This window comes from Agelaius tricolor, unplaced genomic scaffold (assembly GCF_023055355.1).
Source record: "Agelaius tricolor isolate 1412-34295 unplaced genomic scaffold, bAgeTri1.0.p SCAF_25, whole genome shotgun sequence".
Taxonomy (NCBI): Eukaryota; Metazoa; Chordata; class Aves; order Passeriformes; family Icteridae; genus Agelaius; species Agelaius tricolor.
The window spans coordinates 3,244,225-3,267,964 of NW_027269285.1; the positions used below are offsets into that span (position 1 = coordinate 3,244,225).

The window sequence follows — 23,740 nt, forward strand, 5'->3', positions numbered from 1 at the left end:
AAAGTTACAAAAACCCACTGTAAATGCAGTGATTCACAAAGTAGAAATGCTTTTGAACTATGACATTTCAAATACTGGAGAGCTCTGCAGTGTCAGTTTGGACAGTTTTATACTGATCAGGCTGTGGGTTTAAACAACTGGGATTTATTCAATCATTCCTGGTGATACAGATGTACCTGTTCCAAATGTCATATAAAACTGAAGTCACTGGTTTGTAATAAGGGGCCTTAGCCAAAAGGGCCAATTCAAAATTTATCTGTAACAGTCATTATATTGCAAATATATAATATACCAGAATATCTGAAGATTTGCTGCTCTAGCATTTGATATTTGTATGAGGTTTTTTTACCTTAACCAAAAAGAACAACAAAACCCTCACAAGATACAACACAAGGAACAAGAGTGCACCACGGTGTTAATGGTATTTAAGGAAAAGACAGGGGTGTTCCTTGCTCTTTGCTCCCAAACATGACAGTTTACAGTGTTCAAGTATTAAAAGATTTTAAAAATTCATGAATTCTTGGCTAAACATTACAGAAAATATTTTCTGGAGATTGTTGTGTAACACAGAACTTACTGGAGGAGAAGCAAAGCGACAAGGAGAGCTACCACAGGAACTGCCAGAGACTGAGCCTGGGTATGTGGGCACTGGTACAGGACAGGCTAGAAGAGAAAAACCCAGAGGGGGGGAAATAAAAAGTGACTAAGACTTCAAAAGGCTGAATTTCAAACAAATTTCCTCACTGCTTCTCATTCATAAGCCCTTACACAGTTTATAAGAACAGCACATCCTCAATCACACGAGGGTATTTAAGTTCAGTGCAAACGTCAAAAGAACAAGTAAATAAGTATCACATTTCACTCTGGCATAATACAAGGAAGGATTCAACACTCAGGCTCATAATAGAGCACAACAACAGGCAGGCTGAGGAAAATGTCTCATAAACACTTAGTGTGATATTTGGCAGATCTTTTCCTCCCTCCCAGCCTGCAACATTCATCATTCACACAAATAAGTGACAAAAAAAATCCCCAAAATCCCAACTAACTACTTACATTTTTTCACTGTTGAAATGTGATCCAGGAAAGGGTGGTTAAAAAATGCTTCTGTAGAACAAGAAACAACCACCATTGTGAGTAGATGTACAAATGACAGAATTTACAGACTGTATTGCAGATGGTGATAAATGGTTGCATTCCCAGAATCAACACTGCACAGCCACAGGGTGAAGAGCTTATAAAAGATTAAAGCTGTCTATGGTATGTGCTGCTATAGAGTTTGGAAAGGAAACAAGAATCAATTTAATAACTTCAAACATCAGTCAGCAAGGCAAATCAGACTGAATCACTAGAAGAAATCTTGTGACTGCACTTAAAGCCATGTACACAAGAAACCTCCCTATACTGCTGAGGAAATTGTGTTTTCTGTGGTAGTAATTCAGTTGTAGGCTGCTCTTCAAAACAATGAGCATTTTTCACACCAGACACTGAAAGTATTTTCAGCTCTGCCTTTCCCAAGGATTGATTTATTTTTTGAAGCCATTAATGCTACACCTTAGGTGGCAAAAAAGAAAATCACAGTAGAGCCATTCTCCTTTCCACTTCCCAACAGCAGAACACGACCTGTGCAGACAATTCATGGCATAAAGCAGAATTAGACACCACTTCTTTAAAAATTTCCTCAGCGAACTCCCTGTTGTTACATTAGAAATACTTTGCTTTTGTTGTAAATGGATATCCTGAAGCACTTTTAATTGAGCATAACCAGTTGGCCACTAAGTTACATGGAAAGTTTTGTTCTGCAAGGAGCAGTGTTCAGCTGGTTCAGGGAATTTGAGGGTTGGTGGGAGCCAGCTGCTGAGCTGGGTGAACTTCAATGTCCTAACACTGGAGGAAAAACAATGCTGTGCCTCAGACATAAGCAAATAACAAGGAGAAAAAAAAAAAAAGAGAAAGAATCTGAGGCCTGGAGTATGTCCCTTCCTTCAGCAACACTTTTCCCCATGACCTGATAAGGGAAGGAATCCAGCTGTAATGCCTGAACAATGCAATTATTCACTTGAACACAGGGATCAGGTGCTCTCCAGCTTTGGTACAACACCTGCTGCTCTACTTCGTATTGCTGGAAGATCAACAACATTTCCCGTGCTATTTTTATTTGAACAACAGGCCACAGGGCTGGGCTAGAAACTCTCCCTTTCACTCCCTTTGCTAAGCACATTCCAGAGCAGCCCCTTTGAGGCCCTTGAAGTGGCTCAGCCAAGGAAAACATGACTTTCAGCACTGCCACTCTGCTTTCTATTTTTCTTTCGAAGCACAAACGCTTTCTCCCACCACCACAAGTGATACAGTGAATTTCCCGTGTTTGAAGAAACTGTAGGGATCAGCACACCCAGAGTGCAGAGTGGAATCAATTGCTCACAGCCCATGCTTGTGAAGTATTACTTCTCCTACATGTAGAGACTTATATACTGACCAATATAATTTGTGACATTCTACCCAATTATCCTGAGTTTTTTCTGGGTCTGAGCTAAAATTTTAAGATGAACATTTCCTGGCAGCTATGATAAAACTGCATTAACAAGTAGTGTTATAAAATTTAAATAAGCAGCATGAATATCATGACATACAAGATGCAGCTAAGAAGAATTAATCAAGATGTAACTGTTCAACAGTGTTTCCAAAGAGAGCTCTTCCAGTACATGGAAATCAGAAATGTTTGCTCCCAGTCTGATGCTAAAACATCACTTAAAGTAACAGAAATAAGATTTCAACACGAAATTTAAGGTATAGCAGTAAATCCTTGAAGGAAAGGGCACAATTGAAAGAATTAAACTGATTTATACTTCACTACTCAAAAACAAAGTCATGATTTATGTGCATCACTTCATACAGACAGTAGTTATCCAGTGATTTGTTTTAGCTACTCTGCCTTCTTTATGAAAACAGAAAAGAAAAAAACCACTTTACTTTTCATGTAATTGGTTGTGGACAAAAGGTCAAGATAATTATTCTGGTCACATGAATACAACTAACAAGGAAAGTCAAAAGAGCAAGAGGAAAAAAGAAATCCATACCAAAGTCCATTCTGTCCTTTTGGTTTCTCTGAAGCAAACCCAACAGCAGATCAGCCAGGTAAGCTGATGTTTCCCTAGGAATGCTGCACACAAGAGGAAGTAAAACATCCATTAAATGGAATGCATGCATTGAATAATGCATAGCACATTGAATTTCAGGAAAGCAGCATTCTGCCACGTCCCCAAGTCATCACCATCTGTGCTTTACAGCCTTAGTCCATTTATTTCAGCTGGGTACAAAGCAAGGTGCAACATGATTCACAGGTATCACACTACATCCTTGCAAAGATAGCAACAGCAAATATTTTTATGAACCCCAGGCATTCCCCAAGATGAAAAAGTGTTCAATCAACAAGTGTAAGTGACAGGAAAGGCCATGGTGACATACCTAGGAATCAAATTCCTGTTCTTTTCATAAAACATTCTCAAATCTTGAGGACTATTGGCCTGTCAAATAAAAATGTACATTAATTAAAGCTCGGTTTCATGGAGGAAATAGCTTTTGTTCCTAAGCACACATACACAAAAAGGAGACTTTTGCATATGGGCATTAAAGGAGAAAACACCAAACAGAGCACTGAGGCTCCTTATTTATGTATTTCCTCTGGATTGAACACACTCCTCATGCAGACTAAGCACAAACAACTTCTCCCTTGGCATTCTCAAGCAGACAACACTTGCTTCTGTTTTCCTGACTAGAAGCAAGAGCCCCAGGAATGTCCTTCAGACTGAGAAGAGGGAAAAGGAAGTGTTACCTGAAAAGGTGGTTTTCCAACAAGACACTGATAAATCACAGTTCCTATGCTCCACAGGTCTGCTTTAGCATCATAGTGTTGAGACATAATCACTTCAGGGGCCTGGAAAAAACAGCAAATTCTCAGAAGAGAAAAGAAAACCAGGAAAGCCACAGCAATATTAATCTACTGTCAGAGCAGCATTAACTGAGACCACTTCATTGTAAGAGAAAATTAACATTTTCATGTGCATCACATGGCTTGAGAGGGACCAGCTCCATCTAAAATGAAAGCTGAGCTTCAAAACCACAAAGAAACTAGAAATGCTGATGTTCTGAAGAAAGCATCCAGCATTTGGCATGTTTGGCAAGAAGAGGGACATGTTATTTACTTGGCTTCTGCAGTTCTTCTTCTGGACAAAGAACCACCAGGAAATGATTGATGTCTCTCTGATTATAACAATCATGGTCTGCAAATCCCAAGGAAATTTAAAAAAAGGTAGTAAAACCATGGAAAGGGGAACTGCCCTCTGTTCCTGATCCTTGTAAAGCAACATGAGGCATTTGCCAATCTGCAAGCAGTCAATTATTTTGTTTTGGCAGGAGAATGTTTGAGACAAGCAAGATCATGTGAAATATCCCTTACCATGTACATAGGGGAACCACACAGAGTTGCAGCCATCATGTTGCTGTGCAGATAACGAGCAAAGCCAAAGTCAGCTGTGTAAAGAACAACCTTGGTCAATGAAGAGAAAGATAGTTTTCAATTTTTTACAGTCTAGAAATCACCTGTCTCTGACTGAAATCTGCCACAATTAACAGAGGGATTGAAAAAAGGCAGGTTTAATATCTAGCCAGCTACATGGAATACTAGAATCTTTGTCATGCTGAAAGAATAATGGATTATCTTTCAAATGAGCAAGCCAAGAAGCAGCAGTGACATCATTTCCACAAACTGCTGCTCAGGCACCTCCCCAGCTGCAGAACAGCCTGTCTGGCATCAGCAGCAAAGGATTAAAGTCACTGGCTAAATATAAATGGCTCATTAAGAGTGATGAATATACAATCTGCCTGCAGTGAAATCACATCAGGTACAAGCTGAAGAAGTCAAGTTTCAGGTGCCTGAATTTTCCATGCAGGCAAAAGCATCTGAAGCTATCAAGTAAGGACAGCAAGGGAAGAAGTTTTGTCTTCCCTGTGCAGTTTTTGAGCAAAAGGACAGGAATGAACTTGTTTAAAACAAGGTAGCTTTAAGTAACAGACAACAAGGAGTGATTAAAACTCCTGAAGGGGCCTCTGCAGAGGAGTTTGGTAGTATCATGAATATTTGACATCTCTCCCCGGTTACAAGGCCAAACCCCCCTTCAGCCATGCCAAAAACAGGTCATAACCTTCATTTCTAATCCTCTCAAATAACCCTTAGGAGGATCTACCACTAAAAAAGAAAACAGCTGGAAATGCAATTGGAGTCTTGCATACACAGAATTTTAATATGGGTTAAAGGCTACTCCCAGTTTCAAAAGTTAGATTTATACCTAATTAAAATAGTTTAGTGCTAGAAACATCAGCTAAATAGATTTGTCCTACAGATTTAATCAAACAGGTCTTTATGATTCAATCTTTTTTCATCCTGAGAACACAGCACAGCACGAAGCTCATCATTCTTGACTTGCTGTCTGATTTGCATCAATTGAATACACTCCATATGCAGGACTTGAATTGGAAAACCATTTCTGAGGGGGGGGAAACAGCCCAAGAGTGCTGATTTTCCCTTCCAGAGAGGGAGGATGTACCTATTTTGATGCGGATGCCACTGACGCTGGCTTTGCGGCGGCTGGCGTAGGACAGCAGGATGTTCTGGGGCTTGAGGTCCCTGTGGATGATGCCTTTGCTGTGCAGGATCCTCATGGCTGCTGCAATCTGCTGCAGGAACACTCGGATGGTGTCCTCACTCAGAGTGCCCTTAGCTGGCAGTGACACACACAGGAGCAGAGGGGAGAATAAATATCAATATCTTTAGGTAAAAGCAATCAACTTGATGGTGATCAGCTGAAAACCTAGTGAGTTATAACCTCATCATCATGAATTACAATCTCCAGTGTTGTACAAATGGAAATATTCTCAACAATATTGACATCACCATAGTTTTAGAGCAGCTGCAGAACTCTGAACCATCAGTTTTTCCAGTGGTTTATTCAACTCGGTAGCATCGTAATTATAAAACTTCTCAATTGCCATTAAATCTCATTAAGTCTCAAGCTGAGTCAAGGGAAATTTAGGTTGGATACAGGGAAAAAGGTTTTTACAGAAAGGGTGATAAAGTTCTGCAATGTTCTGCCCAGGGAGGTGGTGGAGTCCCCATCCCTGGGTGTGTTTGAAACAAGCCTGGATTTGCCCTGGGTGCCAGGGTTTGGGTGAGGGGTTGGGGCTGGGTTGGACTCCATGATCTTGAAGGTCTCTTCCAACCCAGTGAGTCTGTGAAATCCTAAACTGGCCAAAAAGGCAAAGGAAGCAAGAAAATAAAACAACTTAAGGTGAAGTACATCCAAAAATCATGTTAAAATCTGAAGCCATAAAATTTGTTCTTTATGGGGATGCTGAGAACCACTCTGCTCAGAAATTTCATCCATGATAAAACTTGTATTTTGAAAGGAAAAAAAATGAGATGTACTTTTGAAAGTCTCTTCTGAAGGTATTACCTCATTCTGCAGCCCAAAAAAAGCACTGAACACAGGAGCTGGATTTCACTGTCTGAGTCTTTCCAAAGGTTTTAATGGCAAGTGAATTAGGCTTTTAATACACACAGTTACCATAACAATAGCTGTGCATAAAAAAGATTCCTTCAGCAGGCTGACACACAAGGGCAAGTAGATTATTTTCATCATGAAAAATGTGGAGATTAATATCTCTGCTCAAAATTTTGGTTAGAATAAGAATCCATTTGTCATGATTTAGAAATTCTGTCCTCACTTTGGGCAGAGCCATGGAAAATCTCTCCTAAGCCAGCACTGCCTCTTTCTCAGAGCATTGTTATATAAGTAAATCAGTGGTTTTAAGTTCACATCTTGGAAAAGAAAAACAGGTGGAATCAAAACACTGGGGACAGCCCCCAAAATGTAGTTTTAGAAATAGAAACCCACACATCTTTTCAGCATGCTGCTGATGGTTAACTACAGCTTCTCCCTCATTGACAAATAAGGGAATGTTACATTCAGCTGTGGCAAAAAATAAAAAAGCATTTTCTGTCTGTGTATTATCACATTCATTTACCCAAATTTAAAGCACAAGCCAAAAAAACCCCACAGAAACACCAATGGATGTGAGGAATGCAGAATATAAACACATAAAGCAAAATAATAGGGAAATACAGTAATCAATTACCTTGTAAGTAATCTGCCAAGTCCCCACCATTGCAGTACTGTTAAAAACAAAGGGTTTTATTTAAAATACAAGCACTGAAACACCTGCTACATCATTTCTATTTTGTAGTATTTTAATAGAAATTAGATCCCTTCCAGCTGTTTGCCTTAAAATTATTTTGTCAATTATTTGTAATCAATAATTTGAGGTGTCACCCTTCATCAATACTTACAGTATCATAACATGAAACAAACAGTGCAGATAAATTTAATGGGGCATAGGAAATTCATAATTTACTTTTCAAAATAGTTTGCTTTAGCAAGCCATGGTTAGCTTGCAGCTGTGCAAATGAACAGTTTTGTCTAAAAGTCTTTAAAATCAACCAGAAACATACATGTTAACACATACCTCCATGACCAAAAAGACAGAATTGGGCATTTCCTAAAAGAGGAGAAGAAAAGTGATTTAAGAATGTGAGAATACAAAGTCTGTACCTGCATTAACCAAGTATAACATGGGATTTTCCTGTCACCTTAATGTAAAGTCACTATTTCAGAGCATAGCAAAAGTGTAGATTTTTCACTATGAGATATTTTCCATTTCCAGAAACATTTTCATATGTGAAACCATCAAACCAGCAGGCAATACCTCCATGAAGTGTCTCCCTGAGGGAGCCCTTGGCAGCAGCACATCCCTGCCATGCTCCTGAGGGCAGAGCTGGGAGCTCTGTCCATCCTCCTCACATTTTCCAAAGCATTCACCTCCCATGACCTCTCTGCAACCTGAATTCCCTCTCTTGTAATTGGGGAAAAGTTCCTGAAAGACAGATTGCCCAACTTCTACTGTAAATTACCTACACACTTCACAAACCCAGTTACAAAAATAAATCTGTGCTTAAACCTGACTGGAACAAAAACATTCATCCTGTTTCCAAATATTTATATTGTGTGAGGGAAGAAAGGCCTGAGCTGTCTGTGCTAATAATCAACATTGTTTTCCACAGTCTCCTGCACAAGACAGTTCTGTTGGGCCCACAAAATTGAAGATTCTGAGAGTTTTTATGAAGTAAAAGTATTTTTTTTCTCCCTCTGAGCTGATTAAGATTGAAAGGAAAGAACACAAAGAGAACTGGAAGGAAATTAAAGAAGTGTACAGTAAACAGGATGATGCTTTTAGTTACACAGTGTGTTACCTCCCTTTCCCTGTAAAAATAAACTTAAACAAGGGCTGACAGATTGAGGGAAAATATGGTTTTTTAAGGCAGTTGAAGGAAAAAAAGTGAGATGGCACCAGACAAGGCCAGGCACATGCCCCAGTGGGAAGTGGGACTGCAGACAGTCTGACTAAATTCTGCTAAAGTGTCACGAGGAAGTCAAAGGGGACATTGCACAGCAAAATAAATGCTGGGAACTCAGGGCCTTGCACTGTGCTTGCACTGACACTTCAGCAGATGCTCCATTTGACCACTCTGGCAAGAATTACCACCAGGGTGCCATTGGCAAGGGCTCACTTATGTTAGAAAGCTTGAAAAAGAGAAATCAAAGCAAAAATGAGCCCAGGGTAGAGAAACCAGTGACCCCTAAACACAGCACAGAGCTCAGGGATGGCACAGCCCATCACAGACCCTGACATCCAGAGAATTCCAAATAATGGAAATAATTACAGTCCAAGATGAACTGGCTGGTTTATGGTTAATTCAAAGATGCATTAGCCTGCTTCACTTTTGGGAAGAATTTAGTCACTCATGTCTGTGCTACAGAAATGCATCTGAGGTTCTTTCCAGCCCATCCAAAACATCAAGCACATTTTGCAGATTTGTTTACATTTGGAAATTAAAGCAAGTTTCTAGGAATATGAGTCAAATCTGTTGGGAATGACAGGCAAACTCCAACCAATACAGAATATTAAAGCAGCAGCAGATCACATTTCAGGAAGTCTCAATTGTTCAATGTTTCTGCAATAGCTGTGGCCAACATGAACTACAATTTACATTCCTATAAACACCTCAAAACCTCAGTGCATACAGCAAAGCAAATTAGTAATTACTTGCTTTGCAAATTACCGAAAATATATAATTGTTCCTTTCTGCATTGTTCTTTGCAACAACACCTTCCAAGACAGGAGCTGTCTTTTAGGAATCTGAGATCCCAATTTATCAAATTGACAATTCTGCCAACTGAGGATCATTTCACTTAAAGGACAGCTGTGATGTGGAGCAGAAGAACCCAGCTAAGAAGCAGAACTCCATTCTCCAGGGACAAGAGAGCAGCTCAGCTCCTGGATTTCCAGGCCAGCTTTGCAATCCCATGAATCACAAAGATGTATCACAGTGTCAGAGTGCACAAAACCAGCAGCTTAGGGCAGCATGTAATGCTCAGCTCATGACAGACATTTATTACATTTACTCATCACAGAACTAAGAGGATGTGTTTGCTGGGTTCCCTGGGAAACAAAGTCCTCTCAAATGAACTGCTCTCTTCAGAAGCACAGAGCTGATGATTTGCCCTGTTGGACCAGCCTTCACCTGTTTAGAAAGTCATCTCTGCAGACCCTACTGGATTGCCCTCAAATAGAATTACTCATCCTTTTTTTTTTTTCATTTATATTCTTAATGAAAAATAACAAATCAAATCACCAAGTAAAGTCCCAGTAAGAAGTAGAGCATGTTTCCTTAATGTAGTTTAGAAAATCCCTTTTTGAATGAATCAGCAGAGCAGATCAGAGATTGCACAAAGGCATTTTCCCAGACTTAAACTCCTCTCCAATTCACAGTGAGGAAGTAATGGTTTGCACAGAGCTGATACCAACCTCCCCAACCACAACTTGTCCCAAGTTGAACTCAGAACCAAACACTTTTCAATATCCCCCAACACAATCTTTAGTTCAAAACAGCTGAATTTGTTCAACTCTTCAGAGCTGCTCAGATTTTGCCTTACACTTCTTGGCCAGCCTGACTGGGAATGTGATCTCTCCATTTTGGGAATACATTCAGAACAGACAAGACAGTTCTGGAGATTTATTTTGCCCTTCTAAATTATTTTGCTGAACAATAAAGCTCTCCCTATCAACATTCCCCAGACTTGTGATTTCTGTTGACTGCCTATGCAGAGCAAAGTGCTCAAAAAGGAAAGATTAGAAAACCAGCATGTTTCAGATCTAACAATCAGGAATAAGGCTGATCTAGCAAGTTATTTTAAACTGCCTCTTGAAACAGATAACAAAGCTTTCAGCAATTTGTATTGATGTACAGATCACAAAATTAGTGCAGCTGGAGTTGTTCTGACCTACACTTCTACCTAGATAAATAAGTAAAACAAATATCTGCTGTGTTGCAACAATCACCAGTTCTGCCCAGCAACACTTTTTTTTTGCTGCTGAAAGTTTTCTTGATAAAAACCTACTTTTGCTCTTTTTATTCTGAATCTAAGTTTAACTTTCAAGCAGAGGCTAACAGGAAACCAATTAACAATTCTGAAAGGTAAACAGATAAACCTAAGAGAAAGAGGTTAAGAGGCAACATCTTTGCCAAAACTTGCTGTGTTTTAATCCAAGGATTCCACCAGTTGTCTTGGGGGATGCAAAATTGAACTTGAATCACAGTCTCAGCAAAGTCATTCCATTTAAAAAAAACATTAATTGAAAAAGAAGTCAAAACATGGTTATTTCCAAGAACTGTTGCTAGATCCCTGGAGTACTGGGAGAAACATTCCCTGATTTCATTCTGGTCCACAAGTCCTCCTTTAGAACAAGCTGAAGGTCTGCAAGGAGCTGAGGGAGCTCCCAAAGCAGCAACTGTGGCAAATGGTTACTCTCTTTTCACTTCAAGTCTGTAAATTTTATTCATTGCAGTTTATGATGGGTGTCCCCAAAGCAGAAGAGTTAACCTGACAGCTTGTGCACTGCTGTTATCTGATTCATTTTCTGCTATGTTCATTTGGGCTATATTGGATACCATTTTTTGGCCAGGAACACACTTTTTTTTTTTTTTTTTTTGGCTTTAAGTACATTTGGCAAAAATTCTAATGATATAGTGAAAAAGGACAGGTCCAGATCTTTTAAAGGCTGTTTCTCTCTGAATTAGACATTCTTGGTTTACTTTGTGAGTGCAACACAGCAGCAACTTCTGCCTTCAGCTCCTATCACCCCAAGGACTGAACACTTTGTTAATTCTGACAAAATATTAAATCTCAGACTAAATGTCACCTGACATGTGCCTGTAGGATTCAAACAAGGTGCATGCTGCCAATGATTCACATAAAAGAGCAATCAGCCATGGAGAAATGCACCACAAGAACTGGATCATCCATTTGCTGTTAGTGAAATGCTGTGTTTAACCAATATATGGGAGGTGGGGAAAGGGACTGCTCTTCTCTGCTCTCAGCACAAAGGTTCAGCAGAGTTTTGTACTAAAAAATCATGTGAAATAGGTCTGAAATTCAAATTACAGCATCCAGGCACAGCAGGTAAGCAAAAGACTGTGTGGCAACTCTTCTGAAACAGTTCTGAAATTCAAATTCCAGCATCCAGGCACAGCAGGTGAGCTAAGGCCTGTGTAGTAACTCCAACTCTGGTTCTGTGGGTCACAACAAATTCTAATCCTGGTTGTCTCCAGCATTTCCACTGGCATCATTCCTACACTGTCACAACCAACCCTGCAGCTGCCAGGTAACATTTCAAAACCTTTACACTTGCTCCAGGGCAGGATTTTTCTTTTATCTGAACAGCATGTTCTCATATGATTATTTCCACACAGACACAGGGGATGGATATTGACAAACAAAAAAGGCCTTAAGCAAGGAGCTGAGGGAACAAAAATAAAGATATTGAGACACTCTCTGTTCTGCTGGGAGTGTGGAGGCAATGAAAGCTGTGAGACACTGAGATCAGGAGCACACACAGGGTGCCTGCAGCAAATATCTCCAGAAACACATGCAATAGTACCAGAGCAACTGGAGTCCTGGGGTAAACCAGAAGTATTTAATTCCTGCTGCTAAAACAACAGCTCCTCCCCTCAGCACCCCTGGTAGGAACTCCTGGGCTCTGTGTGCACAACAAAGCTGAGCTGAAGGTCCCAGAAGGATTTCTGGCTCCATTCCCACTGCCTTTCTCTGCTTCCAAGGACAGCAGAAGCAGCTGCAGGTTTTTTGTCTGCTCTGTACCAACAAGCTAAGACAAGAAAGCATTTTTTCCAGATACTGTTTCTCCAATAACACTCTAGAAATTAGTTCTCCCTAAACTACTGTTCAAATAGCAAACTTCAGACTCCATCCAGTGAGGACATTAATTCACTCTCCTAAAATGCTATCTCCAAGATACATTACAGACTTTCACTCTGAGAGCTGACATTCTAGAGAGGTTTTGAATTAAATTATTTGCTAAAACAGGCACTGTCTGGCACTGTGGAAGAGATTAGTTCTACTCAGCACACACTTGGGATCATGAACTGCACAAAACTGTAAACTCGTGTCCTAAATATAGAACATTCCAAATAACTTACTGATACCTTCATTCCACTTCAGTGGAATACTTGATCCAAGGATCTCAGTTTGTTTTACACTGGTAAATTAGAGGCTATTTTAGACTCCTTTTGCTTTTGAGAAACAGTGGCTCCACTTCTCCAATTAACAGGATCCAAGACTGATTTTCTTTTGCAGGATGAATGACATCCCACAGCACCACCATGGGCAAAGAGTTGCATCCTTAAACCATTTTAGAGATTTGGGAGATTTTTATTCTTGAATGACAGACAATCAAACACTTGCCCAAGAAGATAAGTGAAAAGTGTCTCTTTTGCTATCCATCTATCATATCTGAGGGGTTTTTTTAAGCATTTCACAAAAAAAAAATTCATTGCACTTGTAGGGGTGAGCTATTTTCCAGAACCCTACTGCTGAAAAACATTTGTCTCTCACAGATGGAGGGTTTTTATTTAAATATCTCCACAAGTCCCCTCAGCCTTAGCACCATGGCCTCCACACCCTGGTGTGTGCAGCTCCCCAGCCCTGGTGGAGTGCTCTGCTTACATAAAATGCTTATCTGCAGCTCAAACCTGCCAGGGCTGCACGTCCACCTCATGGAAATCAAGGGCAATTATCCTGCTGGCTGCAGAACAAAACGTTTTTATGCCACCATTAACACACAGCAGTTCACCGGGGTGTGGCTCCAGACGAATGGGCACTTCTAGTAATTGAAGTGCAGACACACTAATAACATATCCAATGGCATTCCCAGGAGATGAAGGACCAGCAGTGGAGAAGGTCTGAAAATGTTCGTGCACAATCAGCAGAATGGCCCACAGGTTCTTCTTGGATTTAATTAAAACCTCCACGGTGTATCTATCTTTATTATGCTGACTTGTGTGAGTGGTCATGCAGCAGGAACACAAGCATAAATGAAGAGACATGAAGGAGAAGGAATCTAACTACTTCCTGAGAATAAATCCAAATGAAGCTTCTTACAATATATAAAATAATAACTGTACATTTATTCTCAAAAGATGCATTCCAAATTGCTATGCAGGTATACAGCTTTAATCTAAAGTACTGTCATTAATTTATTATTATGAGATGTGAAAGTATTCATCCTTGATCACAATCAATTTACACTTTCTTCACTTAGTTTTGCCACTTTCATTGCACACCAACTTTTCCATCTGAAAACTCAGAGCAACAATCAGCTCTTGGCTTATTCAGTGCCATGATCTGTCAAACTGCATGTGAAACAGGAGCATTTTCTTATTTCAAACTGTCTAAGGTTAAGAAAAGCTTCAGCCCAACAGAACTACAAAAATAAAACAGACTCCCATTCACACTGAGAACTTCCTACTGTGACACAGACTCCACTGGCTCCAGCACTGAGGAAAAAAAAATAGCTTCTGTAAACTTAGAAATAGCTTGAAATCCTGAAGTCTTATCTGCTGGGCTGTATCACCATGTTCACAACAGCCTGGCAAACAAAAAGGGCAGCACATGCTAGAACATGAAATGCTACAGAAAATTAGTAGGTGTAACAGCCTACTAGACATGTGAATGCCTTGCATAGTGTTCATTCTTGCTGGGTTATAAATTAAATGTAATCACAGAAGTTAATGGTGTCTGCCACTTCACAAACACAGCAGAAAGGGAAAAGCTCTTTTGTGCAAGTGGCACACTCTTTATGCCATGTTTTGCAAAGCAATTCCTTCTGCAGAAGCAGCATCCTGCTGCCAAGCTTTGTGTTTGCCATGAATGTATTTGAAATATATCAAGGTACAGGACCCAGGCTTGCCCTTCTATTTGCTTTAACTGCTCATTTTAGTTAAACACAATAACTGGTGACAAGCAGCACCATCCCCCTCTGAAATGGAGCAGCACTGATCTTTCAAGAAATCCTGTCACCCCTTCCTGGGGCAGAACAGAAAAGCCTAAAAGTTATTAAAGAAACCATAGACTATGCAGGATTCTGGAGTCTCTTTCCTTGTGCATAAACCAAAGGAACAAGAGTCTCTCCAAAGCTCAGATGTTAAACCATGAGAACACCTGACTATTCCACTACCCCCACACTGAGCTGCAGAGCTGACTAAGGAACCTTCATGTATAAACAACTGTAAATGATAAATCTCAAATTCAGCTGCTTACTCACACACCAACACCCTCAGTCAACAATTCCAGTTGCTTTTGAGATGTCTGGACATACTAAATTTAGGATGCTGAGAGATTATTTCCACTTAGCAATGCTCAGGAAAACCTGGTCTCCTCAGGAAGCACAACAGACAATACTTTCCCTCTCAGAGCACATAACATCACTCAAAATTATGAATTTTGAAGTCAAGATCCAGGAAAAAACAGTCTCTAGATTGAACCTAGAGGTTTTGATGCACAGTCAGTTGCTACATGAACATCTCAGCTTTGTACCAAAAGTCACTTGACCCTACAGCCCTAGAAACCCTGAGCTCACCTAATTTATGTCCCATGAACACAGATTTCTATAGCAAAAGATACAAATCCACAGAAACTGAAAGCTTTTAACATGTGTAAAGACAGGAAGGACTGAATGTCACAATCTCTATTTTGTGTTGCTTTGACTGTGCAATGCCCCAAAGGTGCTCCTCAGTAATTTTTTTTTTTTTAATCAGTGTAACTCTGTATTTAAAACCAGGACTGAGCCCAGGAGATAAATGTATAGTTCTTATTCCAGCAGAACAAATGGCTGCATCAGCTGCCTCATGTCTTATTTAGCTTTGCTCCACACTGGCAGGCCTTAGGACACAAAAATGCACTTCCCAAGCAGAACACACTCCCCTAGACAGGCTGCAGAGTGGCTCCTCCACCTCATCAGGCCATACAGAGAGGAAAACAATCTGAAGGAATTGAATTGAAAAGACCCAAGTGTCTGCTTGGCTTTTTTCACTGTATCCTGTCCCTCTGGACACACAAGCAACAGATACATGTGACTGTGGTTTTCTGCTTCCTCCAGTTCCTCCTCACTGGGACACAGGGCTCAACACCACATTTCTGTGTCACACAGATCCCCAAGATGCTGCTCTTAACTTGTTTTTGCTGAATTCCAAACTGATGACAGCATGAAAATAGATCCATTCAAAATAAATCCATTCAAAATCTTCCACTTGGCATACATTATAAATATTCTTTATATTTTCATAAATTAATTTTAATGAAAAAAAGGAATCAAAATATATTTTACCTGGACATCATAAAGAGCTACAATGTTCTCATGCTGAAGTTCCTGTAAAACAAAAGATTTGTGTTATGGAAAAAGGTTATTAGTATTACTACTATTATTATTATTAATTAAATTTGCTGATAATGCTGATTTGGTGATAATCAAAGAGAATCTTTTTAAGATGAGCAGATGGAATTTAGAGGAAATCCCAGTTGTGTAGACAATACTTAAAGGATAAGGAAGTTAGGCAATATCTTGAGAGGTCATAAAAACATTTGGTTCCAGAACTTTATGTCAGTGACTTTTTACAGAAAGTACCAGAGCACAAGATCCTCTAATGAGCACTGAAAACTGACAAGATTTAATTTCCTACTCTTACATAATTTCTTCCTTAGTGAAGTAACCAACTCGACCATGTTCAAATCAACTTTACTTTTATAATACAAAGAAAATCAAACCAAATAACATTAGATAAAACTCACAGGACAGCTCATTAATTATTTGTAGCACACTCATACACCCAACACTAATTCTGGTATTTAATAAATAAATGAGAATATAATATGCATATAACAGTTTATAAAGTAGTGATGTATCTCAAGCAGCTCAGAAACATGGGAGGAAAGCAGCACTCAGCATTACTGCAAAGCTGTGTGAAATGAGATGTGAAATTCAGAGAGCAGGGAATGCTAAATGACCACCCAAGGAGAAGTTTCCATAAAATAATGCTGAAAAACTGAAAGATGCTCCATTTCATTTCCTCTGCTAGAGCCACACTCCACATTTTAAGGCAATTATCACAAGTCAGAAGTGGGCAGCTGCTGCAGGAATTAAAGTCAGCTCACTGGTTTCAGCTTTCAAGGCACCTTTGAGCAAAAAAGATGAGGAAAGATCAAAGACTGATGCTATGGTCTGTTGGGAAAGGTGCCCCATTGGCCATCCTGAAGGACAAACTCTTCCACGTGTGCAAGAGGCAAAGCCCAGAGACTGCCTCCACAACAATGTGCTACTTTTAACTGCAAAATCATGCTCACAACCTGTTCTGAGACATTTCCAGAACTAAAGATTTCTTTTTCTTTCTGTTTTTCTTAGTATTTTTATTTCTAGATCCCTAACAAAGAAACATCACAACAGCAATTACTGTGACACCACCCATGACCTGGAATGAACTAGGTCAGAAGTCTCTTTTCCTTTTCAAGCAAAGCAGCTTTAAAAATCACTGCAAATTAACATACCTTTAAGATTTTTATTTCTTTTCCAAGCAGGATTTGTGACTTGGACAAGTTCTTTTTGTTAATACTCTTTATGGCTACTTCCCAATCAGTTTTCTGGAAGTGAACAAAAAAAGTACTGTTAGTTTACTTTTTTTTTTTTAAGCTTTATTCTCTAACAACTATCTAGGAAAACACAGAGAAAAAGTTGCAAGATCACCCCTCTTCTACCCACCAGTTATTACTACCTCATGTGACACCATCAAGAACTATTTCACTCCACAGCTATTAAAATCCAGCTTTGGCTACACTGCATTTTAATGGATTCCAATGCATTAAAAACAAAACAAAATAAAACCTAAGTAATCATATTCCATTTATTTTTTGGTAGCAGCGCTATGTATCTGCTTTTTTAGACTTCTCACAATGATGAAGTTACTTTCACTGTCCTTTAATGACTTCTGATTTTCAGCTTTTCTATACCCTGCAGATGAAAACTGCACAGAACCCCCTCTGTTTTAAGCGAGCTTATATATTGTCTATTTATATATTATCCAAAAATAAACTATTTATTTTTGAGGTGGGAGCACCTCCATCGGCCTTTAAAGTTTCCGTTTCCCTTTCTCCTTTTTTTTAACCCCAAAATCACTGCACCGTGCCTCTCCAAGCCCTGAGCACTGCCTTAATCCTCCAAAATGCTAAATCTCAAGGGCTGTTTTCTGGAAAGCAAAGCTCTTTAGGCACCAGAATAAACTCCCAGCATCAAGAAACCATAACGTAACTATGAATATCCGGGGCGATGAGCAAGTCACGCCAGGAAACCAGACACCTCTGAATTTAAGAAATCTTCAGCCAATCCCAAAGGAGACAATTTTCCATTAGATCCCTCGTTATCCAGCGAGATAAACATGACCCTCCCGACAAACAAAGGGCTCAGCCTCCCCTACAGCTGCAACTCTCCCCTCGCCGCTACGGCAGGGAGAGGCGAGGAGCGGTGGGACCGCGGACAGGCCGGTGGGGCTGAGGGAGGGGAAAAAATAAAGATTTTATGGATGCCGGGGCCGGATCCCGGCTCAGGGCCGCGGGGCAGCCGCGGGCCGCAGCCCAGCCCGCACCTCCCTTCGGCTCTTTTTTCTCCCAAACCACGTCAAAACTCCGCAGAGGACACAACCCTCCCACCACCACCGCAGCTGTCACCCACCCGAGGGGCTCCTGTGGGCCCCGGGTTGTGTAACCAGCCCCGCTCCGGCTGCGGGCGAAGCCCGTCGCTGTTTACCTTGCGGTGGCGACCTTTGAAGACCACAGCAAAGGCTCCGTGTCCTATCAGGTCCTTCTTGCTGTACTCAAAGTCCCCCACCACCTCCATCATCCCTCAGCGGGGCATGAAGCCCCCGGGAAGGACGGAGGGAAAACAAAGGGGCTCTTCCTCCAGCTACAGCCGCCTCACGGCAGCCGGCGGCGGGGTGGGAGCCTGCCCCGGTCCTGGCTGCCCCCGGCGGCGGGGGCAGCTCCTCTCATAGCGCCGCAGACCCCCGGGCCGGCGGGGCTGCTGCAGGGCGTCACCGAGGCGAGGGGCTCCGTCGGGCATGGGGAGGGGAAAGAGGGGAATCTTAGGGGTCGGGTGTGAGGGGACAGCGCGGCATCGGCGCCGGGATGAGGGGCCTTCTCAGCGGGGAAGGGGGCTCCGTGCCCTGCCGCTGCCCGGCCCCATGGCCCCGCCACAGCGGGGGCTGCCAGCGCCGCGGCCCCGCTCAGGGACCGAACTCCAGAGCATCCAGCGAAGCGGGGAGAGGCGCGGCCCACGGCTCCGGGGATGGCTGTCGCTGTCTCCGCCGCAGCCCTCGCGAGAAGGGAGGAAGCAATGAGGGTGCGGACGGGGGTCTCTCAGGCCGCCAGCGCCTCCCGGGGCTCCTGCCGCTCCACCACTTCCTCCACAGAGATCCGCACTCGGCCAGCCCCGGCTGCGAGTGCCCGGCCCTCTGCACCGCCCCGCGGCTCTTATAGGCCGCAGTGCGCAGGCCCGGGCGCTCGGGTGCTTCCGCCGGCGGCCAAAGAGTGCCTCACCCCGGGTAACCTGGCGGTCCCTCCGCCGCCAGCGCCTCAGAGCGGGGTCGGAGCGGGGCCATTGCCCCGAGCCCTCCGGGACCCCGCCGAGCCCTCCCCGGCCCCGCACCCGTCCCATCAGGGCTCCGGGGGGCCGGTCTGGTCGTCCTCTCGGTGAGGACGGTGACCCAGACCCCTGGGCCCACCCTTGCCCTCGCGCCGGGGCAGAGAGGCCAAACTCAGCCCTTGCGCCCGGCCATCACCTCAGCCCTTCCCTCGGCCGCCTCAGGCGCACCCGCCAGTGAGGACAACGCTGAGGGGCCACCGGGGAAAAGGGACAGGACAAGACCTGGGACAGTCAGGTAAGGGATCATCCCAGGTTTCCAAGGCACTGGCACTGCTTGCATAGCACCTCCAGGTCACGCACCCTCAGCCCCGTCCCTGCTCCAGGTCACACACCCTCAGCCCCGTCCCTGCTCCAGTAGTGAGCAAGACTCTCCCTCAAACCTGAAACAAGGAATTTCAATGAATGGAGAGGCAATGGAGTAACAACATAAAGTGCTGTGAGCCAAAGACACTTGGAGTTGTTTGCTCCCTTTACAAGGAGAACAACGCCTGTAATTTACATCCCCTGCCTCCCAGCACTTTTAGATCAGCCTGGAGCTGTTTACAGCACGTACAAACATTAAAAAAAAACCCAACCCGCCACCAAACAACAGTCACATGGAGCCTTTGACCTTCACCTCCAGGTTCACATAATTATGCTCCTTTCCTCTGTGTTCCATTCCTCACTGCTCTCTACCCATGTTCTCCATCTCACCACTTCCATATCCCAGTTTCAGACCCTTTCAGGCTTCCCCAATATCCCCAGAGGATGCAGGCTGTGAGCCCACACAGCTATGCTGTGCCTTCCCTGACGTGACCCAGGCTCTGCTTTCAGTGTCACCAGACCAAAACAGAGCCTGAGTGAATCGCTCTGCAGCTGGGCCTGTCCCCGTTCCTCACTTATCTCCCTTGGCTTTCCAACATTCCAAACCAGGAGCTGTGTGCCATATCAGGACCTCCTCAGCTAAAGACTTCTCCCCCGACAATGAACTTAGATGTAAAAAATATCCAGCAAGAGATTCTTAAGGATTGACAGTTTTATGAAGGACATTTTAAGCTATGAGAGGAGTCCTAAGAAATCTCTTTTGTGCCAAAGAGAACCAAAGGGCTTTAAAACCCCTCAAAACTGAATCCCCCCTTTATCTGGTGAAGTTTTGAGCTCCCACCCAAAATCCACCCATGGCACTACCCTAACAAACAACACCAGGAAAGTGGAGTTGACCAGTAATTTCAACAGCTCAGAACACCCCTGTGGAAAGAGTAAATGAGATGTAAAAATATTCTAAGTTAATCATAAATTAAAGTGTTGGTAGTAACAGACACTTTGTGATATGCTTCACAGTGTCCCTTTAAACCAGGAAAAAGCCCACAAGCCTCCATGTGTTAAAGATTCTGATTCATAAAAATAATTTCCCTCAGAACTGGTTGTTTATTGCCATCCACCAATTCTCACTTCAGTATTAATCCTCCCAGCGTCAGCGTGTATCCTCACCCCAAAATCAATGTCACAAGCTACATTCTAGGGAAGCTGAAAAACAAATTCATTCAGAAGATGCCGTTTGAACAGATAAAAGTCACAACAGCCATGACTAAGCCACCCAATTTGCATCACGCTTGCGAACCGAGACACATTTCCCGACACATTTCCCTTCGGCAGCAGCGCTGCCTCACGTCCTTTTGTCCTCCTAATGGGGCTGGAGCTCTGGAGCAGGTTTGTTTCGGCACAGCAAGGACAAACAGCCAGGAGCGGCAGCGAGGTTTGACCGGAATAACAAAACACCCTGCGCTGGGATCCCGGCGAGCGGCACCCGAGGGCTCCGGCAGCGCTCGCTGGAGGCTGCGGCATTTGCATGCGGGTCACTCCTCGCAGCTGGGTCCTTGACTGGCGGCTGCGTGTCCAGCAACAAACGGCACCTGCACTTTGCTTCTGGTGCTGGAAGAGTTCCGAGGCAGAACGGGCTGGATTCACCTTTCCCAAAGGAGCCGGAGATGTTGGGAGAGGATGCAGGATAACCCCGTGGGGCTCCTGCTGCTCCCACACACGGATAGCCAGCATTCAGCCTGTGTCCCGCAGCACCCAGGGGCTGCTCTGCTCCAACCGTGCACTAAAACACCCAATGCACCTGCCTGATCACCCCAGTGATCCTTCAAAAACACGGAGCACCCTGTCCTGGGTTGGTTCACTTTCAACATCCCACTCTGCAGGAGCTGCAGCTCACTGAGACCACCAGCAACCCACAGGTCTGCAACCATACACAGAGGGAAGAAAACAGAACAGCACTACTGGAGATGGCTCTGGGGCTCCTTCCCAGCTGCACCACCTTGCTTCAAATTAGTCCCTCAGCTGTGAGCCAGGACTTCTGAGCACAAGAGCATCACATCAAGGAAGGAATTAGCAACTTCCAGGTTGCTTGTCTGAGTGCAGAGAAGGATGCTTTCATCTGGTAGCAACTCCACAGAACACAGACATCACTGCCCTGAGTTTTCTTAGCGCCTTTCATCCTCAAAAGCACTAATGGACTTCACAGCAAGTCCTTCTCTGCCATACCACACCACCAAAATGCAGCCCTGAGGTAGAAACCTGAATAATGCCTGGGCTGACCCAAAAAAAAAAGCAGAACAAGGCTGCTTTTCCTACTTTTCATGCAGAACAATGAATGAAGTTCATTTTCTTCCTATTCATTGAAAGATTTTTCTTGTCTCTCTCTCTCTCTCTCCCCAGGCTATAAACTTGCATATGGAAATTAAATTACAGATCTGGGAAAATATTCAAGAGATCATCTGAGTCGAACAGGACAGGAACATGTGGCTCCAAGGACCCAGGGAACACAACACACACTCCACTTGCACGGATAAGCAGGACACAGCCCCAAGTAAGAGTTTTCACATGGATTTTAAGGCCTCACTTATCTAAATCAGCTCCCAAAGGTAGGAGTCTGACAGCATCCTGCTCACCTCAGAGCTATCAACTTCACTCCAGGTGTTCTCACCATATCCTTCCTTCCCCCCTCCATCACACTCAGGGTTTCATTAGACAGGTAAACCTTCCTCAGAGGTCTGGCACAATTCCCAGTCCTTATCACTACTGTCCTCCCATTGGGATTTGTAACAAAATTAATGGTGGCATCAGCTGAGCTTTTAAAGGAGAAAGTGTCAGAGGGCTCTGCAGGACAGTTTCTGGCTATGCTTAAAATTATTCTTGTATTACCAGTGAAAAATAACGCCCTTGTGGTAAGAAAACCTGTGTGGGATGCTTAATGAGTAACTCAGGAGAAACTGGACTGAAACATGGAAGCAGATCCCAGAATTCCTATCAAACAGCACTGGAAAAGCTCAGGCATTTCAGTAGGTTTTCTGTAAGGTTGGTGCTGCTGATCCCAGAAATGCAATCACAAAGCTCCAGCCTACCTCCTAGGCTTGTCCTTTAACACAAAGTAACATCTCCCCCATTAATAAGGCCATCAACCCCAATTTGCATCTGCAATTGCCCAGATTAGCTCATTAGTGGCAGGAGCAGGGAGGCTCCTGCAGCTCCTCCCAAGGAGAGCCAGCTCGGGAGGGAAGGGCAGCAGCTGAGCAGGCACCGACTGCAGCCAGGCCCGGGAAATGCCGCATTCAAATAAAACTGGGAGGCAGGAGTGGCAGGGAATTGCTAAGGAATACAGCTGGAGCAGGGCCAGCTCTTAGTATGCATGGAGGCTGGTGCTGTATGAATGGTAAAAATAGCAGCAGATGCTTAGATAAGAAAATACAATTTGGTTTACATGCAAAGCCATCACAGAGCGTGGTTCAAAAATCTACCTGCTATCAGATCACAGGAAGATTAAGGCCAAGAGCTTATTTTGGTTTAAACTTAGTTGCAAGGTCCTCTCTTTCTTTAAGAGGAATCACTTCCCCTTGGAAAACCTTTCTGCTCCAGCATTAGAAAGGTGAGTTCTAATCAGGCCTTGTGTCACAGAGGCAGAGTCTGAAGGGATGGCAAGAGCATGGTCAAAAGGGCAGTGATTGCTTTGGTTTGGAAATCAGTGGGCAAGGTACACTGATATTTTAGGTACACCTACACAGCCAAGGCTAGTTCCCACAGTCAGGATCCTGTCCCTGGGCTCTGATACATCCCTGCCTCCAACACAAAACACACCATGGATTGACAGGGCACAGTGACCCTGAGCAGAACTCCAGGGAAGGAAGCAGAGAATGATTCTTCACTCAGGAAGAGCCACTTGCAACCAGGAGCTGCTGCTTGCCCCTCAGACTTGGGGACAGAGCTGAACTTCCAAGGGGGGGGTCATTTCCTTTAGCACAAGCACCCCAAAAAACTTGGAAACCAGGCAGGCTTCTTGGCTGTTACCAGTGACCTGCTCCTCCTCTCCCCAAGGGCAGACTTAGCAGCTGGTTTTAGACCACCCTGTCCCACATTTACCTCAGTGAATCACAAAAGGTTTTGTTTGTGCAGATGGATGCAAGCTGGCCTTCCCTGTAAGCAGGAACCAGCTGAAGGAAGCACCCTAATGGAAGAACAGGTATGGGATACTGAGCTCTTCCCAAAAGAT

General features: G+C 43.3%; 1 protein-coding gene and 1 long non-coding RNA gene across 2 annotated transcripts in view; one reads left to right on the forward strand and one right to left on the reverse strand.

Annotated features, from left to right (window-relative positions):
• ULK2 (unc-51 like autophagy activating kinase 2) overlaps nucleotides 1-19,022 on the reverse strand; it is a 37,148-nt gene extending 18,126 nt beyond the window's left edge. Inside the window, exons 1-12 of the mRNA XM_071447665.1 lie at nucleotides 18,319-19,022; nucleotides 17,067-17,159; nucleotides 15,853-15,894; nucleotides 7,579-7,611; nucleotides 7,192-7,228; nucleotides 5,604-5,777; nucleotides 4,457-4,530; nucleotides 3,833-3,934; nucleotides 3,466-3,524; nucleotides 3,078-3,160; nucleotides 1,057-1,107; nucleotides 578-663 (exon numbers count right to left, since the gene is read on the reverse strand). Of these exons, the coding sequence (XP_071303766.1) occupies nucleotides 578-663; nucleotides 1,057-1,107; nucleotides 3,078-3,160; nucleotides 3,466-3,524; nucleotides 3,833-3,934; nucleotides 4,457-4,530; nucleotides 5,604-5,777; nucleotides 7,192-7,228; nucleotides 7,579-7,611; nucleotides 15,853-15,894; nucleotides 17,067-17,159; nucleotides 18,319-18,411 (927 nt within the window). The 5' untranslated portion in view covers nucleotides 18,412-19,022. The remainder of the gene's footprint in view (nucleotides 1-577; nucleotides 664-1,056; nucleotides 1,108-3,077; nucleotides 3,161-3,465; nucleotides 3,525-3,832; nucleotides 3,935-4,456; nucleotides 4,531-5,603; nucleotides 5,778-7,191; nucleotides 7,229-7,578; nucleotides 7,612-15,852; nucleotides 15,895-17,066; nucleotides 17,160-18,318) is intronic.
• Nucleotides 19,023-19,121: 99 nt separating this feature from the next.
• Nucleotides 19,122-23,711, forward strand: LOC139599932 (uncharacterized). The gene is made up of 3 exons (XR_011682363.1): nucleotides 19,122-19,447; nucleotides 21,913-22,063; nucleotides 23,644-23,711. It is a non-coding gene; the product is annotated as an uncharacterized lncRNA (long non-coding RNA).
• Nucleotides 23,712-23,740: the final 29 nt, after the last annotated feature.